This window comes from Oryza brachyantha, chromosome 10 (genome assembly GCF_000231095.2).
Source record: "Oryza brachyantha chromosome 10, ObraRS2, whole genome shotgun sequence".
Classification (NCBI taxonomy): Eukaryota; Viridiplantae; Streptophyta; class Magnoliopsida; order Poales; family Poaceae; genus Oryza; species Oryza brachyantha.
In genome coordinates this window covers 3,296,103-3,320,878 of record NC_023172.2, presented here as the reverse complement: position 1 = coordinate 3,320,878, position 24,776 = coordinate 3,296,103, and the positions used below count along the sequence as shown (strand labels likewise).

General features: G+C 40.9%; 3 protein-coding genes and 1 pseudogene across 8 annotated transcripts; 1 reads left to right on the top strand and 3 right to left on the bottom strand.

Annotated features, from left to right (window-relative positions):
• The first annotated feature begins 1,973 nt into the window (after nt 1–1,973).
• LOC102704647 (AT-rich interactive domain-containing protein 4-like) lies at nt 1,974–7,104 on the top strand. The gene is made up of 11 exons (XM_006662175.2): nt 1,974–2,126; nt 2,202–2,393; nt 3,452–3,505; nt 3,948–4,036; nt 4,131–4,383; nt 4,473–4,529; nt 5,245–5,276; nt 5,922–6,054; nt 6,138–6,311; nt 6,475–6,709; nt 6,805–7,104. The coding sequence occupies exons 1-11, from the start codon at nt 1,974–1,976 to the stop codon at nt 6,810–6,812; spliced, it is 1,380 nt and encodes a 459-aa protein (XP_006662238.1). The 3' UTR covers nt 6,813–7,104.
• A 3,218-nt stretch (nt 7,105–10,322) lies between these two features.
• Nucleotides 10,323–12,504, bottom strand: LOC107305042 (annotated as a pseudogene).
• Nucleotides 12,505–16,989: 4,485 nt separating this feature from the next.
• Nucleotides 16,990–18,229, bottom strand: LOC121053197. Its single transcript, XM_015841674.2, has 3 exons — nt 17,623–18,229; nt 17,303–17,528; nt 16,990–17,128 (listed from the first exon to the last, which is right to left on the bottom strand). Exons 1-3 carry the CDS (start codon nt 17,719–17,721, stop codon nt 16,992–16,994), a joined length of 462 nt encoding a protein of 153 aa, XP_015697160.1. The 5' UTR covers nt 17,722–18,229; the 3' UTR covers nt 16,990–16,991.
• Nucleotides 18,230–21,758: 3,529 nt separating this feature from the next.
• On the bottom strand, nt 21,759–24,076 carry LOC107305099 (pectinesterase inhibitor 10-like). 6 transcript variants are annotated; one of them, XM_040527957.1, is made up of 6 exons: nt 23,898–24,076; nt 23,631–23,791; nt 23,452–23,542; nt 23,321–23,351; nt 22,510–23,238; nt 21,759–22,270 (listed from the first exon to the last, which is right to left on the bottom strand). In XM_040527957.1, exon 5 carries the CDS (start codon nt 23,186–23,188, stop codon nt 22,511–22,513), a length of 678 nt encoding a protein of 225 aa, XP_040383891.1. In that variant the 5' UTR covers nt 23,189–23,238; nt 23,321–23,351; nt 23,452–23,542; nt 23,631–23,791; nt 23,898–24,076; the 3' UTR covers nt 21,759–22,270; nt 22,510. The 6 variants fall into 6 exon arrangements, with proteins under 6 accessions (XP_040383891.1, XP_040383887.1, XP_040383888.1 ...); XM_040527953.1 differs by lacking the exon at nt 21,759–22,270 and having other exon boundaries at nt 22,402–23,225; XM_040527954.1 differs by lacking the exon at nt 21,759–22,270 and having other exon boundaries at nt 22,402–23,238; nt 23,452–23,586; nt 23,728–23,791.
• Between the last annotated feature and the right edge of the window lie 700 nt (nt 24,077–24,776).

The window sequence follows — 24,776 nt, the reverse complement described above, 5'->3', positions numbered from 1 at the left end:
GGAATCATGGAAAGCACACATGGTAACTAGCACAATTAAGTGATGACACAGATTCGGAAGGAGGGTGGAGGCATTGGCAATCATTGGATTTAATCAACCTGATTTGGCCCGTTGGATGCGTCACACGATGATGATGAGTAAACCATGTTTATGCACTATAGGGTAGATATGATCAATACTAATGCTGCATTCATGAGTGATTTTAACGACATAAACTTGATTCTCACATACACTGCTTGTATTCATTCAACATTTCAACCAAAACATACACTTAACACTCAGGTTTCAAGCCTGTTACAACCATTGATTTCAAGCTAAAACACACAAAATCAATAAACAAACCCAACAACTAAGTCTCCTACGACTACACTTCTCTGTCGCAGGCTCCTTCTCCAGCTCATCACAGTGCTTCTTCCGGTTTCCAATTTCTTCCTTGAGTGTCCCCATTTCATAATTTTTTCATCTACCAAACCGTGCAACCTATTATCTTCCTCTTCTCTTCCTTCTCACAATATGCCAACATGTCATCAACATATCGATTAAGGAGATCTTCCCAGATCCATAAGGCACAAGCTAGAGCCCGCAATCATCACATAGTAAATGTCTGAGATGGATCAAAATCGGCAAATATAGACGAATCAAGAAATTTAATCTAACATCTCGGTAGCATTGAAGCGACCGACGCCTATGATTTCTAGGGATATGTGATGTCACTATCGCCGCTGGTTTTTGGCAAGCACATCACGAACTAGGAATGGAAGAAGCGTGTTGTGAAACATACACTACACCCACTCGAGCGTTCATATCCCTCCATCGCACCGCCACCGTCGTTGTTGTTGCAGCTGTTGTCGCTGTCGCACCGTGCCACTGCCGCAGTCACGGTTGCCATCGTACCCCCGTCACCGCCGATGTCAACTAGTATTGTACTAGACTGCTAGAGTTGGTCTAGCCCATCCTGCCTTCTTAATCCTTAGGGGGTATTTCGGTACATATGCAAATACGGTACAATACAAACAACTGAAAAGAGGTGTTTTGCGTAAACAATGGGCAAATATTAGTGTCATATTTACCTAGTGTTAAATAATAATAATATTTTTCAAACCTATAGATTTTTAATGGCATCCTCGTAATTTCCAACGATAGGGATGCAATTTTCGAACGACAGGGATGACGGTGACCACCAGCAATCCACGATAACAGTGAAGAACCCGAAGAACAAGCACGAACTCCACGCACAATCACCCACCCCAGCAATCCACATGGCGTCGCACGTCCCCGACCAATTGGAGGATCACGCCGTGCGTGCGATTCTCAATTCCCCCCAAAACTCCTCCGATCACCGCCCGAGCCAAATCCAACACCATCCCGCTGCATACGATCGCAAATTGGATGTGGCCAAAACCGCAAAAGGCAGCAGATTGATCAGAGAGAGAGAGAGAGAGAAAAGCTTAGCAGAAAAAAAGATGCAGATTTCCATCCCGTTCTCTTGTTTCTATCCGCAAACAATGGATCATCGTCGTCCTCATCCGAGAAGAGGGATAGCTCCACCGCGGCGGCACCATCAGCAGCCATTGTGCGAGGAACTCCCCAGATCCTGCTCGTCCCGCCCAATCCAAAAATTTATTGGCGTTTTGAGCATGCCTTTATTTCCTTCTTCTCTTAGGGATTTCCGATCGCCTATTTATTGGCGTTTTTTCCCCTTATTCTGGCGGCATTAAATGATTCGAACTGGGGATTTTTCGCTGAGGCAAAATTAGGGTTCTTGCTCTATCTCTCTTGCGCCGCCGCCGCCAAATCGAGCCCCGGTTTTCGATTTCTGCTCGTCGATTTGGGCCCGGTGGTACGTTCGATTTACTCGCTTCGATTTTTTCAATTTACTCTGTTGGATTCGGTGCTTGGTATGATTTGGGTGGAGGCTTGTTGATGTTTCATCTGCTGTTGCAGAATTGCAGGGTTAATCGGTAGCGTGAGCCATGCATCCGATCCATTTCCGGAGCGGCTCACAGGTGAATTCCACGATGCTTGCAGTGCTGTGCGGGAAGGTAGGCAAGAGTGCTGTGCCGGAGGCGGAGCGGCCGCGACCATCATACCCTTTCCCGGAGCTGATCTCGTCCGGGAGGTTGAAGGTAGTTTGCTTTTGCTGTTTAATATGGTTTTGGATTCTCGTTCGTCACTGTGAACATTGGTATGCTGGTATGCAGGTGCACACGCTTATCAATCCCACGGTAGATGAATTTCTGGAGGCGCAACGGGCTTTGCAGCCCAGGTTGATGTACCTCCAGGGTCAGCAGCTTGAGAACGAGGAAGAAATTGGGACACTTGTCTGGGGTGATGCTGATGTATCTGATCCACAGATGTTTAGCTCACTCATTCGCCTGCCATTTCCTGCCATAGTAAGCACCAACCTCTGTTGAGCGGTGTGTTTGTGTTGTATGTACTATATGATTTTATCATTTCTTACTTCAACTTGCAACACTCAGAACTGCACATTAGGTTGTAGTTGTATGCTGAACCCCGAGATAGAAGGCTCAGAAACTGCAATCTCATGCATAAGTGATGCTGTGTCACAATGTGTCCGTCACTGTTTTTTCTTAAGAATGTCATAAGATTCTAATGCTATGCTCGGCAGCTATGCTAGATTACATCCTAGTGATAAATGATCTGATCCACGAAATTCTTACAATAATGTTGGGCATGGTTTCTTAGAAAGTCAGAAGATTCTAATGTTATGCTCAGCAGCTTTGCTTAGATTACAACCTAGTGATAATAAAAGATCTGATCCAAGAAATTATTACGACAATGTTGGGCATGGTTCATGAAGGCAGTAGGCAAACTAGTAAGATTCAAGAAATTAGCAAGTATTTAACATCAAATTTATACAATACATAGTAACACAAGAGCACTCAAGGGTTGTTAGCCGCCTAATACACCATCTAATGCCTAATTGCAGTGGCTACTTTTGAACACTGATGATTGGCTGCATCATGCCTTATATCACCTGGAATATTCTTCTTTAGCTTTTGCAGTCTATAGCTATAACTATGCTTCTTTACAGGATGGGTTTACTCATCCACTTTTCGTATTAGTGTTTGGTGACGAAGTTTGCCAATTTGTACAATTTGGGGGCTAAAGCGTTATGTTAGAGCAGGGCTGATAAAGTAGTTATCCCCATGCATAGCATACGATAAGCTTCTAATTTCAATTTTTGGTGTTAGACTTTTTTATGTGATGGATTGATATTAATTTTCCTGCTGTAGAAAATGTAGCAAGTATTTTCTCAGGTGTACTGTAGAGATATGTATGGCTGACATGATTCCCAAAATATCTTTTATGGGTTATTTTCCTCTAATTACCTTGCGCTAACTGTTGACATGAACATGCTTTTTTTTTTCAAAATTTCCCTTCGTCTTCCTTGTAACAATTTATCTTACTGTCTATGTTTTTAATGCAGGTTTATTTGGAAGTTCCTACTGGGGAAAACCTTGCTCAATCTCTTCAGTCAAAGGTAGTTCATTTTCCGATATTTTCATGTAGGTGTTTCTTATTTACATTTATGAGCAAGCTGTAGATTATTCCATATATGTGAATATGCTTGTTGCAATGCATTTGGCATATATGCATGCAATATACAAATGTTCCCATGTATTGTCTAAAAAAAGTCCAGTTTTTCCTACAGTATTATAGAGCTTATTTTGCATAAACTGTATTGGTTTAGCCTTTTTTTTTTTTTGACTAGCATAAGTTTGGTTCTATTGTACGAATGTTTATATCATTACATGCTTGTAATATCAGTTTTTCTTTCATTTTTCTGCATGCTGGTTGCTAAAATTTACACATTTTTCAGTTTCACTGATCTCTTCCCACAAGAGCAATTCCAAATCTGTTATGACATTGGAATCTTATTTCTTATTTTCGAATTTGTGGTTTTAATGCACTTTCATTCCCAGGGGATTTCATATGTTATATATTGGAGAAATTCATTTTCATCCTATGCAGCATCTCATTTTCGCCATGCCTTGATGTCAGTTGTTCAGAGGTAACATATTCATTATGCCTTTGTTGAATGTATTTTGAAGTCCCATTTATTTTTGTTTTTCCATAAAATAATAATGGATTAATCCTTAATGTAGCTCCTGCAGCCATGCATGGGATGCATTTCAGCTTGCACATGCTTCTTTTCGACTGTATTGTGCAAGGAACAATGATGTGGAAGGTATTGCGCGTGGGCCTTATCTACTTGGGGATGCTCCAAACATTAATACCTTCCCTCTAGAGAGTGAAATGGCAGAGGAAGAAGGTAGCTCTGAACATTTTCCAGACATAAAGATATATGATGAAGATGTGAACATGAAGCTTCTTATTTGTGGACCACCATCCACCCTGGTAAGTTTTAATGATCATGCCTGAATTTTCTTTTATAATATGGTATTTTTCTTATTACAATCAATGATTTTACTTCCATCTCTTTACAGGATGCATGTTTATTGGGCTCATTAGAGGATGGTTTGAGTGCTCTTCTTAATATTGAAGTATGTTTTATTTATTTTTCTAGTTACTATGAGTCGTTCCTTTTATTGCTGTCTCGTGAGGTGCTGAGTTCTGAATAGACCCCAATGGCCTAGTTCATGGAAATGCTATGTTATTGGAGTAATGACATGCATGATGTTAATTTATAAATCATAAATACTGCCGCATTCGAAGTAGCTTATACAAGCTGGTGGCGCCAGGTTCCAAAGCTTACACAAGCCCGCTGGCCATTGTTGTTACTTGTTAGTAGCTTATACAAGATGATGGGGCCAGGTTCCAAAGTCCACAGTAGCATGATTACAGAGCGAGGCTTGATATGTATCTTGGTCACATTCTCACGGTCTGAGTTTTGTGAGTTTTGATTTTTAATTCAGCATGCGCAGTTCCCTACACTGGCAGTGGTGGCCAGTGTGTCTGCCATCCAAGCTTGATTTTTATTTTCTTTTTCCTGATTGATACAGGATCGCAAGTTTTATATGCTTTTTTCAAGAAATATATACAAAATTTAAATTTTTGAACTTCTATATTTATTTATTATTGCAAATACTGGTATTTGGCTAGTACCATTGTATCTACATCTTGATGCACCATGAATTTAGTAGCAAGATAATATTGCATATACTGCATCTAGGTTCATTTAGTCTTTTAAACTGGACAAGAAGGATGACGCAGCAGACTTGATCGTAGGGCCTGTTTAATGTTTGATTTTTTTCCTAGGTTCGATGGTGCATACTCCAGGACAGAGTCAGGTATCTTCTGTTACCATATAATCCAGCACATATATTGATATATAAATTCAATATCTGACAACCCACTATAGCTCATGCGTGAGTCATGCTTGCATCATATCCTTGTTTCAGTAATCATATCATATTTTTCCTGACTAGTATTATTTAAAAACTCAAACGGATGGTATATCAATGAACTAACTAATCTCGATTGGCGCTGCTAAAGACAAAACTTAATGGTAACACAAATTAAATGCTTTTATTTGTGTATTGTAAACTATAATCATGGTAGATTAGTTAACATGTATCTTTTTGTGATGACGTTTTAAGGCCGTGTTCGGTTGTGGAGGAGGTAAGTTAACTTACCCAGCGCGGAAAACGGAGTAATAGATTAGTATATGATTAATTAATTATTAATTATTAAAAAAATATGAAATAGATTAATATGATTTTTTAGAGCAATTTTCCTATAGAAAACTTTTGCAAAAATACACCGTTTAGCAGTTTGATAAGCGTGCACGCGAAAAACGAGGAAGCTAAGTTAACTTACCTATGTCGCCGAACGCGACCTAAGTAATGCTATTTATTCTTAGTTTGGAGATCTGCATTTACTTGCATGGTAGATAGAAATTACCTTATTTCTGTTCACAACTTTTCTCTTTGCAGTGCTACTCCACCTCTCCATGTTGGAACTCTTCCACGCAGGGTGGTTACAATGCGTTGTGATATCACAACGTCCAGTTCATCACACATTTCACTGCTTGTTTCTGGTAATGTGCGAACTTTATTCGATGATCAGGTATATATTTATTTATGTATGTTGCAGTTTTGTCTTCAGTTTGATATTTGCAGTGTCATATGCTGCTTCATTGTATTATGTAGCTTCTGGAAAACCGCATTAAAAAAGAAATTATTGAGAAGCGCCAGTTAGTTCGTGCTATCTTGGTTAGCGCGGATGGCAAGACTTCTTCAGCTGAGCCTTTGACTTCGATGTCTGTGGCTTGTGGTGCTTCTACTTTTGAGGTCTGGATGACCCTACCTAAGTGGGCAGCTCAGGTTAGTTTTCTTTATTTTTTTTTCACATTTTAATGCATAGGATGATTATCATGATTCCTATGCTCTTTAGTTGTGATTAATCAAGCTTCACTGCCTGAACTCAATCATAGAGTGTTCTATACCCTTGTTCATCACTAACTGAAGATTTTCTTTAATTGTCTAGGTTTTGAAATATCTTGCTCAAGAGATCTCTTACAAAAGCCTGGTTGCACTGGGAATTGCTTGCATAAATGGTACTCCAGTTTGTTCGTTTGATAGACAAGATGTGGATCGGATTTTGTTTGGCGCAAACCAACATAATGATGAACCTGCTGTACACGGTCTGTATTCCCATCCGCCAAGATGGTCGGCAACCCTTGCTAAGGACAGGCTTAAGGGAAGTCAAGGGCCAAAACCAGGTAATTCCGACTGCAAATGGAGTTCTTTTCAGCCTAACGAGAAACTTCTGATGAAGGGCAAAACTGTTATTGATCGGCATGTTTTTTTCTTTCAGCGAGGTGAAGCAGATACAAGGGCAGCAGCAAAGCAATGCGGAGATGTGCAAAGGGGGCGCCGATGCTAGAGTTGGGGATGGAAGCAGGATGTGCAGCTCACTTGCACATCTGCAATATGTTGTAGCAAGGGCAAGGTTCAATGTTTAGCACAATGGACTGCATGAAATTTGGACGCGAGATTCAAAGTAATCGAATACACAGTGTAGTAATATGTTGAGAGAATCCAGCTGTTTTTTTACCGAACACGCAGGTCTGCGTGTTATTTCATTAAGAAGGGGGAATGAAAGGAAGTGGGAGTTGGGTGAAAACCCGAACGTCACACCCCCAACTCACAGCGCAAACCACCAAAAATACACCCACAATGGCCTCCGTACCGAGCTAACACAGGCGCTATAGCAAGTAGCTGACACTGTCCTGAGGCTCCTGCCAACCTTCAAAGGGCACCCATAGATGCTACTGCCTGGAGTTAGGGGTAATAATGGACTAACCATTTTACCTATAAAATTTAAGGGTCAGGTTTAAAACGGGTTGAAAATAAAATTATATAAAGTTTTGAACTAAAAATTTTTAAGAATTAAATAGGGATGTGAAAGAACCTAAGAGCCTTGCCTCCATTACCGCTTCAACCTGTAGCACAACTTACACATTAGGAGTAGCCCCGTTGAAAACATAGTTATTTCTATGTTTTCAGATATTCCAAGCAATCAAAATAATCATTACGTCTCTTTTTCTCATTCTTCATCAGCCCTTTTAGCGCTATATATACACGATCAAGTAGAGAAAATTTGAGTGTTATGATCATGGAGTGTAGAGAAGAAACCCACCTTTTGCAAGATCAACGACCAAACGTGCTGATTAAAAACACAACGGATAAGAATATGTTGATGGATTTTTTTTTCTCCCAGCCACATAGAGGGCATGCCGACGGGTAGGAGAAAGCATCTTTTGGCAAGAAGGTCGGCAATCCAACATATGTTGAGGATAGGGCCAAACAAAAAAACTTGGATTTTGTAGGAGCCTCCAAATTCTTCTTTGAGGAGCAAAATGCACCGTCCCAACAAAGAGGGTTTATAAACTAACTTGGAAGTGTAAGATCCTTAACTAGTGAGTTCTCCTTGATGTTGATATGCTATATCATTTAACAGACGTCATGTAGTAACTCTAATACCCGACGATACTCCATAAGGGCATGTTTAATGGTAGAGCCCATTATCGACTCTTATCTGATCCACGTCAGCAACAAGAACTTATGCTATTATGATACATACAAAGGTAGAGTCAAATATGGTTTCCTTATTAATGCAATAAAATATTTTTTTTGTTATGCTAGTTTCCTTTTTATCCACCCTCATGCAAGAATGTTTTATTTAATAAATGCTAAGAGTCGACTCTAATCTATTGCCATACATGACAACGGCTTTTCTCTCTTCTTCCCTCTTTTTCCTCCACGTCACTAAATTTGCTTATATGACGATTAAGAGAATCAGCTAACAAACACCTCTGTACGTGCCCTAATGGCTATAACAGTTAGAGGCACCTTAATATCTGACACCCATTTATGGTTCTCCGATGCTAGCTTTATCGTATATATACTTCTTGACCACCTTCTTTGCAATCAATTGTGAAAGTGCTAGGCACTATCTCCATAATAACCTTTCCTCTAACCAATTATGTGTCCAAAAAAGAGTGGACTATCCATTGCCAACATGCGAGACTACCACCATTTTAAAATGATCATTTGCCATATGGGGGACCTTCGAGGAAAGACCTTGTTATGCCTGGATATTGTCCATTCTTTTCAACCAAAGCCAACAGATTCAGAGTGCCCAACTCATATACTCCAAGTTTGGAATCCTGAACCCACCATACATGAGAGGACGACACAATATTTCCCAAGCCACTAATCAGTTCCTCTCATTTGCTTTCTCACAACCACGAGAATCCAAATAATGATGAAACAAACTTGTTCGTCGTGTGAATCTCCTAGTATCGTATCAGTTTATCAACCGCAACCAAAATTCGAATTTTGGGACTAAATTTCAGAGTTGATGTCTGTTTTTTGGTTCATCATAGTGTATTTTCTTGCTCTAGTTTCTAAGCCTCTCAACATAGATATAGAAGTTTTACACAAATTTCTTTGGGCGGTTTCAGTTGTCCTTCTATGGCTTAACTGATGAGGGCTCCTTTGGATTAGTTTTTTCAATGGAAAGGTATTCAGTGCATGTTTCATTGGCAACTACATTTGCCATAACTAACCCTAGACAAATCATAATTTTAGTAAACAATGTTTGCTTTATGCCAAAATTATAATTTGCTTAAGTCTTAGCCACCTAGTCTAACCACATGCACAAGAAGACTAAAAGGTTAGCCACTTCCTTACTTAAGAATGTATGCCAACATTTATTATCAAACAAATATGCCTTTAATTGATAGAATTTTTCCTATTCAGATCATTTCGATCATAGCATTTAGAGTTATCAATTTGCTATGGAGTATATTTTTCATTAGAGACTATTACCTAATGCCACACAGCCTCCTAGTGATCCCCATGCGCTCCTTCCACAGCCAATCCTGGGCGGCGCCCCTACCCTCAAGTAGGGCATTTTATTTATGTACCTATGTATTTAATTCAACCTATTGGAACCTCCAACTCTAGTCCATCATTCCTATTTGTTCGGATTGATACTGATCGGTCAGAGGGTCACAACTTAATTGGACGCCAACTATGGGCGAAGTGCAATAATAGTGTAAGGTCTTGTCTAGAGAAGATATGTATGCTGGCGAGGCAAATTTGGAGATTGTAGAGGTGGTTGGTCAATTTACCATTAGCATTGTCCTTTGTGACAACCGGATTTGGAGGAAGTGTCTACGATCCATAACTCACCCTAGAGAGCCCTTTTAGCAACTCGTGGCACCAAGGAAGGTGGGCAAAGAGGAAGAAGGTGGTGATGACACCGGTCATCACCATAGAGTATTAATCTTTTTATTGGTGTGAGAATTCATGTGTGTTTTGGGATAGATGTCTACCCCATGCCCTTCACCCACCACATCAAAGTTATACGATAACTCTTTTACTGATGAAAATAAGTTAAAATTTAACTCTACTACGCTATCATAATTAATTAACAACAAACAATTGTATTTACATATGCATTCTGAGCATTGGTCGTTAATTTTAACTCTACGGCATTATCATCGGAACACATCACCAACGTAACTATAGGTTAAAATTTAAATCCACAACAATCACTCATATAATTTAAACAATTGTTAAATTTTAACATCATAACGTTATCATCGCAATCCACCACCTACCTGTGTGTGCTATTATTTTTTAACTACTAAGTGTGCCACGTCACGTTGTTTCATAGCGCGTATCGTTTCTATGGCGCTCTTCACGTAGCACCACCGTATATACACACACGAGTAATGTCTGAACAACATATATTCCACCACATAAAGTGCACAAGTACGATACCGTTTAACATTTGCTTTCAAATGAACATATACGTACGTTCTAGAGAGATACAGTCGACACATTACAGATTTCACATTTTTTTCTAGCTATAATATTTGGCCGGGTGGCCATCGACACTGCTAACCCAAACTTCTCACCCATGTCTAAACCATTCTTGCTCACCATTTCAGGCACTGTCCATTCAAATCGGTGCACAAGTGAGCCAAGTATCACATGCAGCATTCGATTTGTGAGGGTCAATCCGATGCAAATGTGCCTTCCTGAACCAAACGGAATAAATTCAAAGTGTCTACCTGCGAATTCGATATCTTTTGTAATGAATCTCTCAGGGAGGAACTTCTCTGGCTGTATCCATGCTTCAGTACTTTGATGAATGGCCCATGCATTCACTATTACCTTGCTTCCCCTGGGAATTGTGTATCCTTGTATTTCTACTGTTTCCTCTGCCTCGTATAGTCGCAAGGGCACAATTGGGTGTAACCTTAGGGTTTCTTTGATGATTGCTTGGAGATAGGGAAGCTGGCCAATGTCAGACTCTTCAACTCGTGTTTTTGAGCCCAGAACAGTGTTCATTTCTTGCTGTAAAGTTTTCATGATTTTGGGGTTTTATAGTAACTCTGCCATTGCCCACTCCACGGTAGTTGAGGTAGTGTCACTTCCCCCAACAAATAAATCCTGAAATTCAATCAAAATGATGATTATTAGTCTATTTCAACATAAGGCATCGTTTTATTTATGTTAACCATATATGTAGAGTTGTGGAGGTTCTGATCAGACTGACAATACAAAACTATCATTGAAAACCACATAACAGAACAAGTGGATAGATTTAGAATGACTGTGGGTCGTTATTGATTTGGATCCAACAAATTTGATTTTATTATACTACCCTGGTAGCATGTGTAGTAGAAATTCTATAAGGGTAAAAATATAGCTAAAATATATAACTTTATGATAAAATTATGAGCAATTTTATCATCTTTGAGTAGATACTGAGATGTATCAAAATTTTTACCGTAAATTTTGGTACCTCCTAATACTTAGGTAGTAAAAGATATCAAAATTTTACACTGAAATTTTGGTATCTCCTATACCTTCTTAAGGACTGGAAAATTGCTCTAAAATTATCTATCATATATCATGTTAAAATAGATAAATTGATAAATATATCTTATGAAAGTTTTGAATAAAATATTTAATATATCGATAAAAAAATATATATTTAGATATAAATTTTACGACGTTGCTACCACTACTATGTAATATTAAGACATCTCAAGTCACGAATTTTCTCAGTGATGAGAGTTTTGGAGTCTTTCATTACCGTCAGGAACGCTCTCATCAAATCACGATTTATCACTTCGTCGTTGCCATCATCCTGCTCTTGCTCAGACATGTGAAGAAGCACGTCAAGCAAGTCCTTGGCCTCGCCGTGGCCGCCGGCCGTTAACTCCCGGCAGCGCATGCGATGGTCGATCTGCCCGTCGACCAGCCGGTACGCCTTCTCCATCAGCGTGGCCGTCCGGCGACGCAGACCCATCAGGTCAAGCGCGGCAACCGCGGGGAAGAAGTCGGAGACGTTGGGCGTCCCGAGCAGCGCCGTGGCCTCGCGCGCCACGTCGCAGAGCTCGTCCAGCGTCGCCGCGTCGAGGGAGGTGGAGAACATGGTGCGCCACAGCAGCTCCACGTTCGCCGCGAGAACCAGGCGCCCCACGTCCAGCGGCGCGCCGCGCTCCGCCTGCTCCGTGACACGCCGGAGGAGGAGGCCGGCGACGATCTCGTCCCGGAGCGGCGCCTGCTCGGCAAGCCTCCGCTGCTAGAACAGGTGCGCCGCGCCGAGCTTGCGCAGCAGGCGCCACCTGCGGCACGGCGGGAGGACGAAGATGGAGCTCTCCGCGTGGCCGCGGGCGCGCCATGCGTCCTGCCGGCCGCGGCCGGCGAGGCTGGCGTTGTGCGTCTCCAGCACTGCCCGGGCCGTCGCCGGCGAGGAGGCGACGACGCAGGTCGCCGTGCCGAGCCGGACGGTCATGAGCGGGCCGTAGTGCTCGGCAAGGCGCGCCAGTGAGCGGTGGGGAAGATCGCCAATGCTGAGGAGGCTGCCGACGAGCGGAAGCGGGCATGGTCCCGGTGGAAGACGGCGACGAGAGCGACCGAGAAGTTGGAGGTAAGAGGGGATCACCAGCACAAGTGAGAGCATGATCCATACAATCAGGAAGGCCATTTCCGATAAGGCGATGATAGATTGAGCTCTTCATGCTCTCATGCATTTATGGGCGACGCAAGGCAGGTCATGGCCACGTAGCTAGTAGTAGCTAGTAACATGTACACGTAATTAGACTAGTGTCAATGTATATTTTATGGAGGTATCATATACATTAAATAGGGTGATACGTCAATAAAATTACTAAGTTGATATGGTTATTACATGAGGAAGTTTTATGAGATCGAAAGAAAAGTTTCATACATTAAATAGCAGTGTATTAATTGCTAGTGAGATATGATGATGTAGTCTTCTTCCAAATACTATCTCCATCCACAAACATATAAAATTGTATCACTGCAGCAAAAACTGGCATAGAAACAAAAGTACATAGAGATGACGTCTGTGGTAATTTTCGCGTATCTTTACAGTAATAAAGTAAAACAAGACTGCCAGATCGGGATATCGCATGGGGGATTTCATCGCATGGAGAGGTGATTTTTGTTGTACTTTTTTTCTCTGATCGGGATCCTAAACCACTTCTATTTAAGAACAAATGAAGAAGATAAAAATTCATTACACTCGCTGACACAGACCCCTCATCACTAACAACAAAAAATCCTTATCTCTAATTATGGAATATTGCGAGCTTGCCATTGCAATTTTTTGTCAGTGATGTGGAAACTTTATCTATAATAACTCAAGAGAATGCAAATACTTTAATTAAACATGGAAAAAGATAAAGGAGAGAGAGTGTGCACACGGTTGGGTGTGCATGGATGCAGTTGTATTGTGCGTATATAATAACTTCGAATTAATCTATTAGAGATGTAGCTCTGGTTACATTTAACGGTTGGTAACGTAGAGACGTTACGGATAACTTTATATCAATACCACTTTTATAGAGTAATTTTACCATTCTTAAGAAGTACTAAGATGTATAACTGTTTTCTATATAAAATCTGGTACCAAATTTTACGTGATATCTAATATTCACTTTGTAAAAGTTACTCTCTCTGTTTCATAATGTAAGACTTTCTAAACACGATTCATATGGATACTAATGAATCTACATATATATATAAATTATATACATTCATCAATTGATGAATTTAGGCAAAACAAGAAAGTCTTACAATATAAAACGGATGCAATAGTATACATGTCCAACACTATCTCTGTAATGACTTGTTTTTAATAGCCATTACAAATAGGTATTCATTACTGACTGGCGTTAGCTCTTTTATATATATATATATATATATATATATATATATATATATATATATATATATATATATATATATATATATATATATATATATATATATATATATATATAGAGGAAGCCTCTATCCTACTACTAGGTGTAGCTACTCCCTTCACGTCTAAGGTGCAGAAACACCTCTATACATATTTTTTCTCTCTTCCAACAGAAAGTACAAACTCTGTACATGTTGTTATATCATTCATACGAGATTTAATAGTGTCCATATTTTCTGTTGGATGGTAGCAGAAACAGTTATGAAAATGTTTTTCAACATGGACATGTAGGGAGTAGCTACACCTGATAGTAGGATCTAATTATATATATATATATATATATAATATTACATGATATCACTGATGACTCAACAAAAATGTGTTTTTAGAAAGAATTTATCAACAGATACAATACAAATAACTCGTGTAATTGTACTGGCTAGTTACAGTAATACCATGCTACAAACTGTTAGGACTGTTTCGGAATATGATTATTAATTACTGCCACCGGTCCAAAAATGATTTGATATGAGATTTGTATGTTCATTATTTACATAATTTAACCAAACTTTATATAGAATTTGAATCTATTTGCAATTGTGAGGAAATTTCTGTAAATGGTCGATTCCTCAAACCTGCAGCTATCTCCAACGGGATTATCGTCCACGTGATTCTCTCGCTGTTGGCGTCAGAAGTTCATAGTCTCCTGTATTTGTTCATACGTAAATTATTTAAATATTTTAATCCAACAAATCATTGACCAAGGGTGATTCGTGGCATCACATGTATGAATATGCATGATCTAAATAATATATAATCCGATGCGTGTATATAGTTATCGATCACGTGTAAGCCAGGAGGAGTACAACTTTGTAATGTTTAGTTTGGTTAAATAATTACGTAGCACAATCAGATGCTCCGATAGGCGATAATTGATTAATTATATTCCGGCCGCAGCTCTCTTTTGTTGTCATATATATAGCTTCCCTTCACACTGCTGCCTAGCAACTTATTCCCACCGTCTTGGCCGCAGCTCTCTTTTGTTATTAATTTAATGTCGTTGGTATTCCTGTGTTTGCAAGGTTATCATTAACCACACCTCGATCAGCGTTGCAAGTGAAACCGGAGACTACACCCGATTTCTGAACCGACGTTCCTGTGTGGTGCTTTTCAAAATGCAAGATGGCACAAAACCCAATTTATTATTTTCCTATTCAAACTTACTTGTGTATCATTTAAAGAATAGTACTTGCGTATGATTTAAATAATAATATAATACAACATATCGTTGATTAAAATCTTGTATTAACAAAACAAAACAAGTCTTATGGTTTGAAACATAGAGAATAGAAAACAAGTAATAGGCAGTGCATGCTATTAGGTTCCACATGACCACATTCAATCTTTACGAGGCGCCCAAAACCAAAAAAAAAAGACAAATCTAACATATGTCACTACTATAGATCTAACCAACCATGACACAGAGCATCCGAAGTAAATCAATATAACCCTTCACAGAGGACTTATCACTTACGGACTGAAACATAACCCGTTTGAGATAGAGTTATTCGAGATAAGCTGTCATGGATAGGAGGGCATTTATGACAGGTTGTAGTTCAAACCCATCACAAGAGATCTATAACATGTCACAAACATGACCCATTAGAGATGTCACGTTATTTGTGACGGGTGTAGTAGGATGAATCATCATAGATGAGAGCACTCATCTCTAACGGGTCATAAAATTCCACCCACTATAGGTTATGTTACCTTTGATAGGTGGTAGTTTCAACCCATCAATCCAAAAATTCATCTCTCAAAATAGATCTCAACATTATAATGTATATTTGCTATTGTAAACTATCCCAGATGAAAATATTCACTGGTTGTCAGTGATCGTACAACAACTTCAAGTGTCGGTGATCGTCATTGGGTTTATCAAACACTGCTTGTTGTGGCAACAGGACCAACTGTGCCGATCTGCCTTCGTTCCCGTCAGTTGTGCACGCTTTATATTCTAAAGGCTGAATGAGCATAGCTGATGGATCACCCTGCTCTCTCTTTGTGCACTGGCCTGGCTTGACGATCAATCTCCTTCTTCTTCACCTCCTAGTTACGTAGTCTTTGGACTCTTCTCTTATGTCTCTAAGTGAATATACCTGATAGACACCACTGCAGGTTGGATCGCTCGTTAGCATCAACGTCATCTGAACGATCAAACTCTGGCTGTCTCAGGCTGATCGGCCCCAACCTCTCGTGGACTGAGACCAATCAAGACCAACGCTAAGTGTAGACAGTGCATAAGCTCACTTGCCACTACACTCAGGGAAGGCATCCATCAACGATAACATTATTCCTTGATCCCAACAATACTGAAACTTCACCGTACCTCTCCATAGTACGACACTGATTCCATGCACTGCTGTTAATTTTGATACTTCTATACCAAACCCGATGAAGACAACCCTGGTCTCTTGTACACCGATCTCCGGTCTGTCAACTGATCGGCCAATTCCGGCATGCACCATGTTGACCAGGAAAGGATGGCCATGGATTTCATCGGCCTCTTACTGTCATCAAACTTAATCCTTCCACTAGTGGAGATTGGCACATCTATGACAATCTACGTTTGTCACTGAAGACGCAAAAATTGTCATAACGTAATATTTATGGCAAACTTCTGACAAAATACGATTCGTCATAGAAGTCGCGTCACATATGTGTGTCTATGACTAAACAGTATATTTCGTCATAGAAACACTTTTATCCATGACGAAGGTGCTTGTCACAAAATTACTTTCCAGCTGGCTAGTGATTGACGTTGTCCAAGCCACATGGCTCACACGTGGAGTCCACGTTGGCAGTGAAATGACCGATGACGTGTACGCCAAGCTGGATCGGCATCTCCGGTTCTCTAGAGCCACGTGGCTGTCATATTTAGTGCCACGTGTTTGCATTTTGTATGTCCACGTGGAGGTATAGGATGACGCCACGTGGCTAAAGGTGGAGGCAACACGTGCTCTCATTTTGAAGCGCCATGTGTACGTCTCTAATTTCAGACACGTGTCTTTACCAGATGTAGCCATGTGTTGATCTGTTAGGGATGAAGGTCTGTTTAATGCTGCTGGCCCAGCCCATTTGGCCCATCCTTTGTGGTCGATTTGGCTATTCTGAAATTCACATTTAGCTATGACCCATTTGGAGCAATATTCTGAATTTCACAACGCTTAGAAATTGGCCCAACATCAAGATTCATCACATAGAGAAACAATTAGAACTTCACAGCATAGTACAAATAAGCCCAATAAACATTGTAACACAAATACCAACTTCACGGAGAACCATATCTTACAAGTTTCACAGAACCTAGCACATATGTTCACTAGTCCACAAAAGTTCAGACCAACAAGATAATTAAGTCCACCATAGCACCAAACATCAGGTCACATAACCAAGTCCACCACATGACAATAAGCCATCAAAAAATTGATATCAGTAGATGGAATTCATCGCAGTGCACAAAATCATAAAGGACACTATGACAACTTTAAGTTACCCTGGGAAAGGCTCAAGATACGTCGAAGGAGCATATTATTCTCTTCCTGCTGTTGCTTGAACTCTCCTAACTCCTTTTGAGTCTTTGCTAGTGCTTCATTTGCAAGATTAGCTTGTTCTTTTAGTGTGAGAACTTCTTCATGGAGAATGACTGAACTTTGCCTTTCGGCTGTAAGTTCATCTTGAAGTGCTGCTTCTGTCGGTGTCACTGATTTCTTGGAGTTCACCTGCAGCCCAGCATTTTTCAAAAATGTGGTATTTGAGTTGTCCCGAGAGAGAGAACCTTGGAGACAACTTCTGCACTAGTTCTTGGTGTCTCACCATCAGGTATAGGTTCTGTCCATCAAATTTCATGAACTGTTTCACTCCCTCCATGTATGCAGATGTGAATTGTCTCCCCTGTATCCATGTTCTGTCCATCTATTTTGGCATGTAAAAAAAGTAATTAGGCAAGCAGAGTTAACCTTTTGTTATGACAGAATATTTTCTAACACTTAGATGCAACAACCAAATGCTACTTGACTTGAAACATGTTGATTTGTTCATAATATTTTGAGTTGTCTCTCACCATTCACACATCAAAAAGCATAATCATTCATCATTGAACTAGCTTGTATTTCATACTTAGAGTAATGTAGTTATGGAAACTCATACCTTATATCTGTCTCGGCAACGCCGTTGACGGGCAACAAGACTGAGAGACAGGGTGCTGTGATAATTGTACTAGCAACGGCACTAATTGTACTGTTTTCCCAACTAATCATTCGGGTTAGTGATGATGTGGTATTAATGAGAGAGCACAGTACGGTAGCATTAACTAGCCGTGTGCATCTGCTTCCTCCCCAACTCTGAATTTTCTTCAGTTCTCATGTGGTTATGAGTTTTCTGATGCGTTTTGCGATGACAATAATGGCGGAGATACGGAGAGCGAGCCAGCTGCGATGGCTGGCGAGCTTGCCGGTGACCGGCAGCAGCTTTGCAAGCAGGTTGGCTGACTAAGATTTCACTGACCTCGGGGGCCGTCGCTGGTGGATTCGCGGTGGATGACGCCGGCGGTGCGGCGCTGGTTCGACGGCGGAGCTGGACCTCAGCACAACGCGCTTCCTCGTCCGCCGCACCGGGACCGTCCCCTCTGGGCACGACTCGCCGTCGTCCGTCCACGCCTGCGGGAACATGGCCTCCTCCTGCTGCTGCTCGTCGAGGAGGATGCAGCCCTGCCACCAGGATCACTTCGCCTCACCGCTACCCATCACGGTGCTCCATAGGCCAGCCCGTGGAGTAAGAGTCACCGGGGCGAGGATCTGCCCCGTAGGCTGCACCGCACTCCGCCTCCGCCGCCACGCTCCCCATTTCCCCGGCTGGCCATGCCGCGCCACTCTCCCCCTCTCCCTGGTTGGCCACGCCGCCGCCGTTCACTCCCTGGAATGGATGGACCAAACCAGAGTCCGGATAAAACAAACAGATTCGATAATTTTGAACAAGTAAAAAACAAGACTCCCATCAACACAAAAGCTCCTGTAGCATTGTGGTTCACTTGACTTAAGCAAACCCATGTGTTGTGGGTTCGATCCCCGATAAAACTATTTGGAAATAAAATAAATATATGGGGTCCAATGTCAAATCCCATGTCCTGATAGAGTTAGGTCGAAGAAACATGAAGGCTGAGCCAGAGAGAAGGGACATATAAGGGCTAAAAACGCATCGCTTATTTTTTTGGCTTTTTCACCTCATATTGTAAGGTGAATCTCGAAAGATACTTCATCCGTTTTCTTTTTATAAGGGCTAAAAACAAATCGCTTATTTTTTTGGCTTTTTCACCCCCATATTGTAAGGTGGATCTCGAAAGATAGGAAAGATCTCCCTCCAAACCATACATACGACTTTCATCGAATACGGCTTTCCACAGAATTCAATAGGGATCTATGAGATCGAGTATGGAATTCAGTTTACTCACTTAAAATTGAGTATCCGTTTCCCTCCTTTTCCCGCTAGGATCGGAAATCCCGTATTTTCCATATCCATACGATCAAGTCCTTAGGTTTCCAAAGACTGCATTAAGCTAGAAATCAACTGACGTGTTCGACTGTCGAGGTGTTGTCCTGTCCAGAGAACTAGGCAAAAATTAAACCAAATTGTTCAATCATAATCTCAATATTCTTGTTAGCCTACTCATCGTCTCTCCTCTCCTCCAAAGACCAATTCTAGACTGGCTAGTGCTCTCTCCACGGTATTTCCCACTCCGGCGGGTCTCTATACTGGTTGCATTTGGGTTGCCCCCCAAGTAAAAAATTCTATGGCCGGTACCCATGAGATCGTGCCCCGCATAACGATTACCTCCATTCTGATATCCTCCATAATAGGAAGTACAGTGATATCCAGGGGTATGGGGACATCCTTCTCTATCCCATAAGTAACCCACGACTCTTTATTCATAGAAAACAAACATGTCCCCTTTTCGGCTCATTAACTACCGTCCCATCCATGGTCTTCCTGATCAAGCTCTGTAAGGTGTTGATGAGGATGCCCAATTGGTTAATCAGTGCATGATGGACGAGCTCACTGATGGTCTCATGGAGCATTCTTTCTAGCATGGTCGGCCTTATATGGTTACCTTGGAGTTTTCTGCAATCCCTACCTTGTCATGTTGAACGACTCTATGCAAAGCCTCTGATAATCTTTGACGCTCTGTTTGGCCACGTGCTTATGTGCAACGGTAAGTCTATGAAACTCCACAAGGATAATGCTGTGGAATCAACATTTTGCTATGTCCCAGACATTATGACTTGGATTTAAAACGATCCTAGCGGCCTGGAAGATCTACTTAGTTTCAATGCATGACCTGAACCGATGGTTGGGGGTATGCTACTTGATTTGATCCTAATCAATAAGGAAAAAATCAAGTTAAATAAAATCAGCCAATCGACCATCCAACCGATGGTTGATTTGGTATCCAGCCAATTTAGTCTAAGACAGAGATAGATCGATCGGCTCCTAGATCCTAAAAGAAGTAAATATAAATAAATTACCATGACAAAAATGCTCAATAAATAGGCCATTCACCAAACACCCAATTTATTTTGCTATTTATATGAACTAGAACATTCAGGGGATCATGAATATAAAATTGCATCAATGATCATCAGCCACAAGCAATGAGAAATTTATAAATTTACTCCAATAGTTCACTGACTTAGTTCAATATAGTCTTTCCATATCGGACCAAATCAAGGCAGTATAAAGTCGTATCAACCATAGATTGATGAAAAGTCCTAGCGAAACTACACATTAGCTATAAATCTAATGAGCCATAATCTACAAAGGTATCATGATGACCCATTGGCTAGAACTCCGACACAACCAAGAGTAACATAAAGCAGTTTAATCAAGAATTTCATCAGCTAAAACAACCCCATAGATCGATCTCAACCAATGCAGTATGAGATCAATAAAATGATTATCAAATTAACTCGGAATACTCAAAGTGATTGACCAGTACTAGTTCAGGAATCAAATACAGCTCATATAAGATAAGATGTATAGATGAACGGAAAATAAACTCCAATCGAGATGTTGGACTGAACCAAAAAAAATTAAAAATCCCAATCTAATCTATAATACCCTTCACCTACCTACTAACCGGATCAAACATATAACACTCAACCCGAACGGAAAATAATCCAATAACCATCAACTATATAGGATGAGTTATGGTATTGAACCGAATCAAGAAGCATCACTAATACAATTACCATACGCCAGTAACTCACCTCGTGTTGGAAATTTAACTGAAGACTATCGCTGTCGATATCGACCATATCCAGTCGCTAAATCTCTGACAGTAAGTGCTTCTGTCTCTTTATGTCTTGTTAAACACGTGTAGTCTTTAGTGAATTCTTAATGAATCAGATGAGAGCGTAAGTGTAAGTGTACTCTATCGACAAACGTTTTCTTATTTTTGCAATCGACACATGGACAAGTCATATTTTTATTATTCTTTCTATTTATATGTGCCTCAGCAACATTTAAGAAATCTTGCACTCCACTTGTATACTCTTGTCTCAATCAATCAACTCCGTACATCTAATTTTTATCCATTGAACAAATAGTTCATTATAAATATGTAATAATGTATATATCATTTATTGCAATGTTACTTTTTCAACTTTTTCTTCAAATAAAGAGAAAAAATTCACTGAAACATGAAGAAATAGTTTATTTTAAATATGTAATAATATATATCATTTATTTGTGATGTTTAATTAATATTACCATGGACAAATGCTTTTCTAATTTTTTTCTCAAATTAAAAAGGAAGAAAATCACTGCAAACATGAAAAAATAGTTAATACAAGTATGTAATAATGTACATATATCATTTATTTAGATATTTAATTATTATTACTGTCCAAAAATACTTTTTCCAACATTTTCTCAATTAAATATCAAAATATCGCTCTCTTACAACCCCTACCCGAAATGTGTAGAATGGAATACAAAATGCAACAGAAATGGACACACGCACACTGATCTCTGACGACCCTTGTTTATGACCCGTCATGATGTTATCCGTGACGATTTCTTAATTATATTCATCACCGATATATTGTGTTGGGTCTAACTTTACACCCTTCAGAGATGATATCTCGATCAGTGACGGGCTAAACAAAATACAGTAATCTAAAATATGTCATGTCTTGGCCCATCAAATATGATTGTATGTGTAATATGCTGTTGGATTCTATCACAGATGGCCCATCAAATTCGAAAGGCTCCTGCAGTTATTCCACGTGCATGCTTACTAATATTCAAATCGATAAAATGGTGAGATCTTTATCGAGAGAATAGAAGTCACTCACCCGACAAATAAAGAAATATGTTGACTGTAACTGAATTGAAAAATATGTTTAAACTTGCTAGCCCGTGCAGTATACACATGTTTATGTCCTCCGTCCCAGAACGAAAGAAAGCGCTGTGTCAGGCACAACGAAGTGAAATTTTGTTATTTTTTAAATCTTTTTAATAAATAATTTTATTACTAAACCTCGCGAGAACATATATCTAACGGATGAACCTTTTGGCCACGCTACTAACACTGGCGTGGCCAAAAGGTTTATCCGGTTAAAATATTTTTTCCGAGATTTAGTAATAAAATTATTTATTAAAAAGGTTTAAGAAAATTCCAAAGAGGTACAGCACTATATGTTTCACCTCACGACAGCGGAATGGCATTGACAAACGAGAGCGCGATGCTGGTGTACTGCCTGGCGGTCACCACCCCTGCGATCACCTCCCTCGCTGCCGGCGACACGGCGGCGCCCGTCGACCCAAGCTCGTCGGCGCAGGTGGCCTCGTTCGTCATCGCGGCGCTCAGCCACGTCTTCGCGTTGGACAAAGCCCAGCTCGCCTGGTTCCCCGTCGGGGCATCCCCCATCGCGTCGAGCCTGGCGAGCTCGGCCGCCGTCTGCTTGGCGAGGCTCAACGCCGACGACAACCCGCTCGCGCAGTCTTGGATCTCCTTGGCTATTCCGGGTGCCTCGCCGGGGATGCCGCGGGACACGAGCTGCTTGGTGAGTGCCGTCAGGTTCTTGAGGCTCGCCGCGTTGACGTCGGCGGCGGCGCGGGCGAGCTTGACAGGGCTGGTCCGGAACGTGCACCCGTAGGGGATGAGCGCGTCGTAGCAGGTCAGCCGGTAGAGCGTGCTGGCGCAGCGCGCGCGGAGGAACACCACGACCGACTGTGACGCCATGCATGGGGGTGGCGGCGGCGGTGTTGCCTTGGGTGACGACGGAGAGGCCGCGGCAACGTCGGCTAACGAAGCTGCGGCGACGACGACCGCGGCTGCCACCATGAAGGAGAAGGAGGAGGAGGACGGGCAAGGGTGCGCCATTGTTGCGACTAGAGGACGCCATGGCCGCTTCTGGTAGCTATATATACAAACTGGACGCGGTTAGTTGCATGCCTTGGATTATGGTGTTAGTTATTAATTGGTGGAAATGGAAGACAGAAGCCAGATGTTTACTTGGTAGGCCGTCTTTCTCGTGGCCGCGAAGCTAGAGTAAAATTAGGGGGGTGCAACAAAATAAAAAAGTGATGCTCATTGTTCATCAAAATAAATAAACTCACTAATAATATTATAAATTGGTTACTGACTTGTGAGTTGTCAACAAAATATTATTAGCAATTCAGCATATGCATACATAGACAAGAGCCATTCCATCACAATATCACATAATCCAGCGATCTAGAAAGAAAAAGAGAGAACATCCAATTCAGCTTCTATTTTTTCTGAATAAAAAGATGAATTAGGTGAGCATATATAGAATCATTACCTTTAATCTTCATCATTTATTAATCTCACTGTCTCACACGAACAAAAACCATAGAAAGTTGCATGACAAATGACAATTATCAGTTGACATTACTTACATCAATTACGACCTTCAGTCAGAAACTTTCTAGGTGTTTCTCTGAATTTTTCCAAACTGAAACCCTATAATATAATCAAGAAAAACACCAACAACAAATTTAGAGCTTTATATCTTACAAATCAGATTAATTGAGAAAGGAATAGAGGGGGAAAGGTTCTGCTTATCTACCTTTTGCTGGTCTGTGGGAGAGCTGCGGCGATGACTGGCTGGCGTCGGTCATGGCGATCGGCGCACTGAGGAGAGGACCGAAGAGATGAAGTCGTGAAGACGGAAGACAAAGAGACGGAGCCGGCGAGAGGGATACGCGTTCGTCGGTGTGGAAGAGAAAAAAAAGGAAAAACGATCGATCTGCCCTCTCCTCTACCCAGATCGATCTTCTCCCTCATGGGCTGACTCAATATGGGCCTTCTCACCTTGTTGGGCTGCTACCTGGACTAGGGGTGCAATTTATTGGGCCGAGGGGGGTGCATCCATGGCCCATATATGGGGGTAATAACTAAAAAAAATTTTGGAGGGGGTTCATTTGCACCCATGGGGCTCTACTGGGCTTCGCCCCTGATCTTAACCTCGGCGTCTATGCATTTTTGTTGATCTACTGTAAATAGAGAAGGCAAATGGTACATCTTGTATGTATGAGCAAAGCTAAATGAACGTTTTTAATCCCTACTTCCATAGTAGCATATATTTTGTATAATTATGTTGCTAGATGACGATATGGATGTCTTTTAATATATCTCAACTAGCTAGCTCTGCAATTGGTATTTTAATCCATTATGCCTTAAATCCTTAATTAATTAGTGGCCATAGTGTAGGGATACTACGTCTATGCTATAATAGCATAAAATATTTTTTGTACTATGTAAATCAGAAACCATACAAGCGACGGATTATGGATCAGACGCGCTATGTAGCGGAAGAAGATGCTAAGAAGGCAAAGGAATGTCAGCAATCAGATGCACATCGATATATAGGAGGAAGTAGTCAATCTGATGCGTACACTTCACGGTGCAACTATGCCAATCAACAACATGTACAATCTAGCGGTGC

Coding starts and splice junctions, on each gene's coding strand:
- LOC121053197 (XM_015841674.2), bottom strand. CDS start 17,721: ATGGACAGAACATGGATACAGGGGAGACAATTCACATCTGCATACATG. Junction 17,529..17,622: donor GACAGAACCTATACCTGATG/GTGAGACACCAA, acceptor GCTGGGCTGCAG/GTGAACTCCAAGAAATCAGT. Junction 17,129..17,302: donor TATCTTGAGCCTTTCCCAGG/GTAACTTAAAGT, acceptor TTTGTGGACTAG/TGAACATATGTGCTAGGTTC.
- LOC107305099 (XM_040527957.1), bottom strand. CDS start 23,188: ATGGCGCACCCTTGCCCGTCCTCCTCCTCCTTCTCCTTCATGGTGGCA.
- LOC102704647 (XM_006662175.2), top strand. CDS start 1,974: ATGCATCCGATCCATTTCCGGAGCGGCTCACAGGTGAATTCCACGATG. Junction 4,037..4,130: donor TTGATGTCAGTTGTTCAGAG/GTAACATATTCA, acceptor TCCTTAATGTAG/CTCCTGCAGCCATGCATGGG. Junction 4,384..4,472: donor GTGGACCACCATCCACCCTG/GTAAGTTTTAAT, acceptor ATCTCTTTACAG/GATGCATGTTTATTGGGCTC.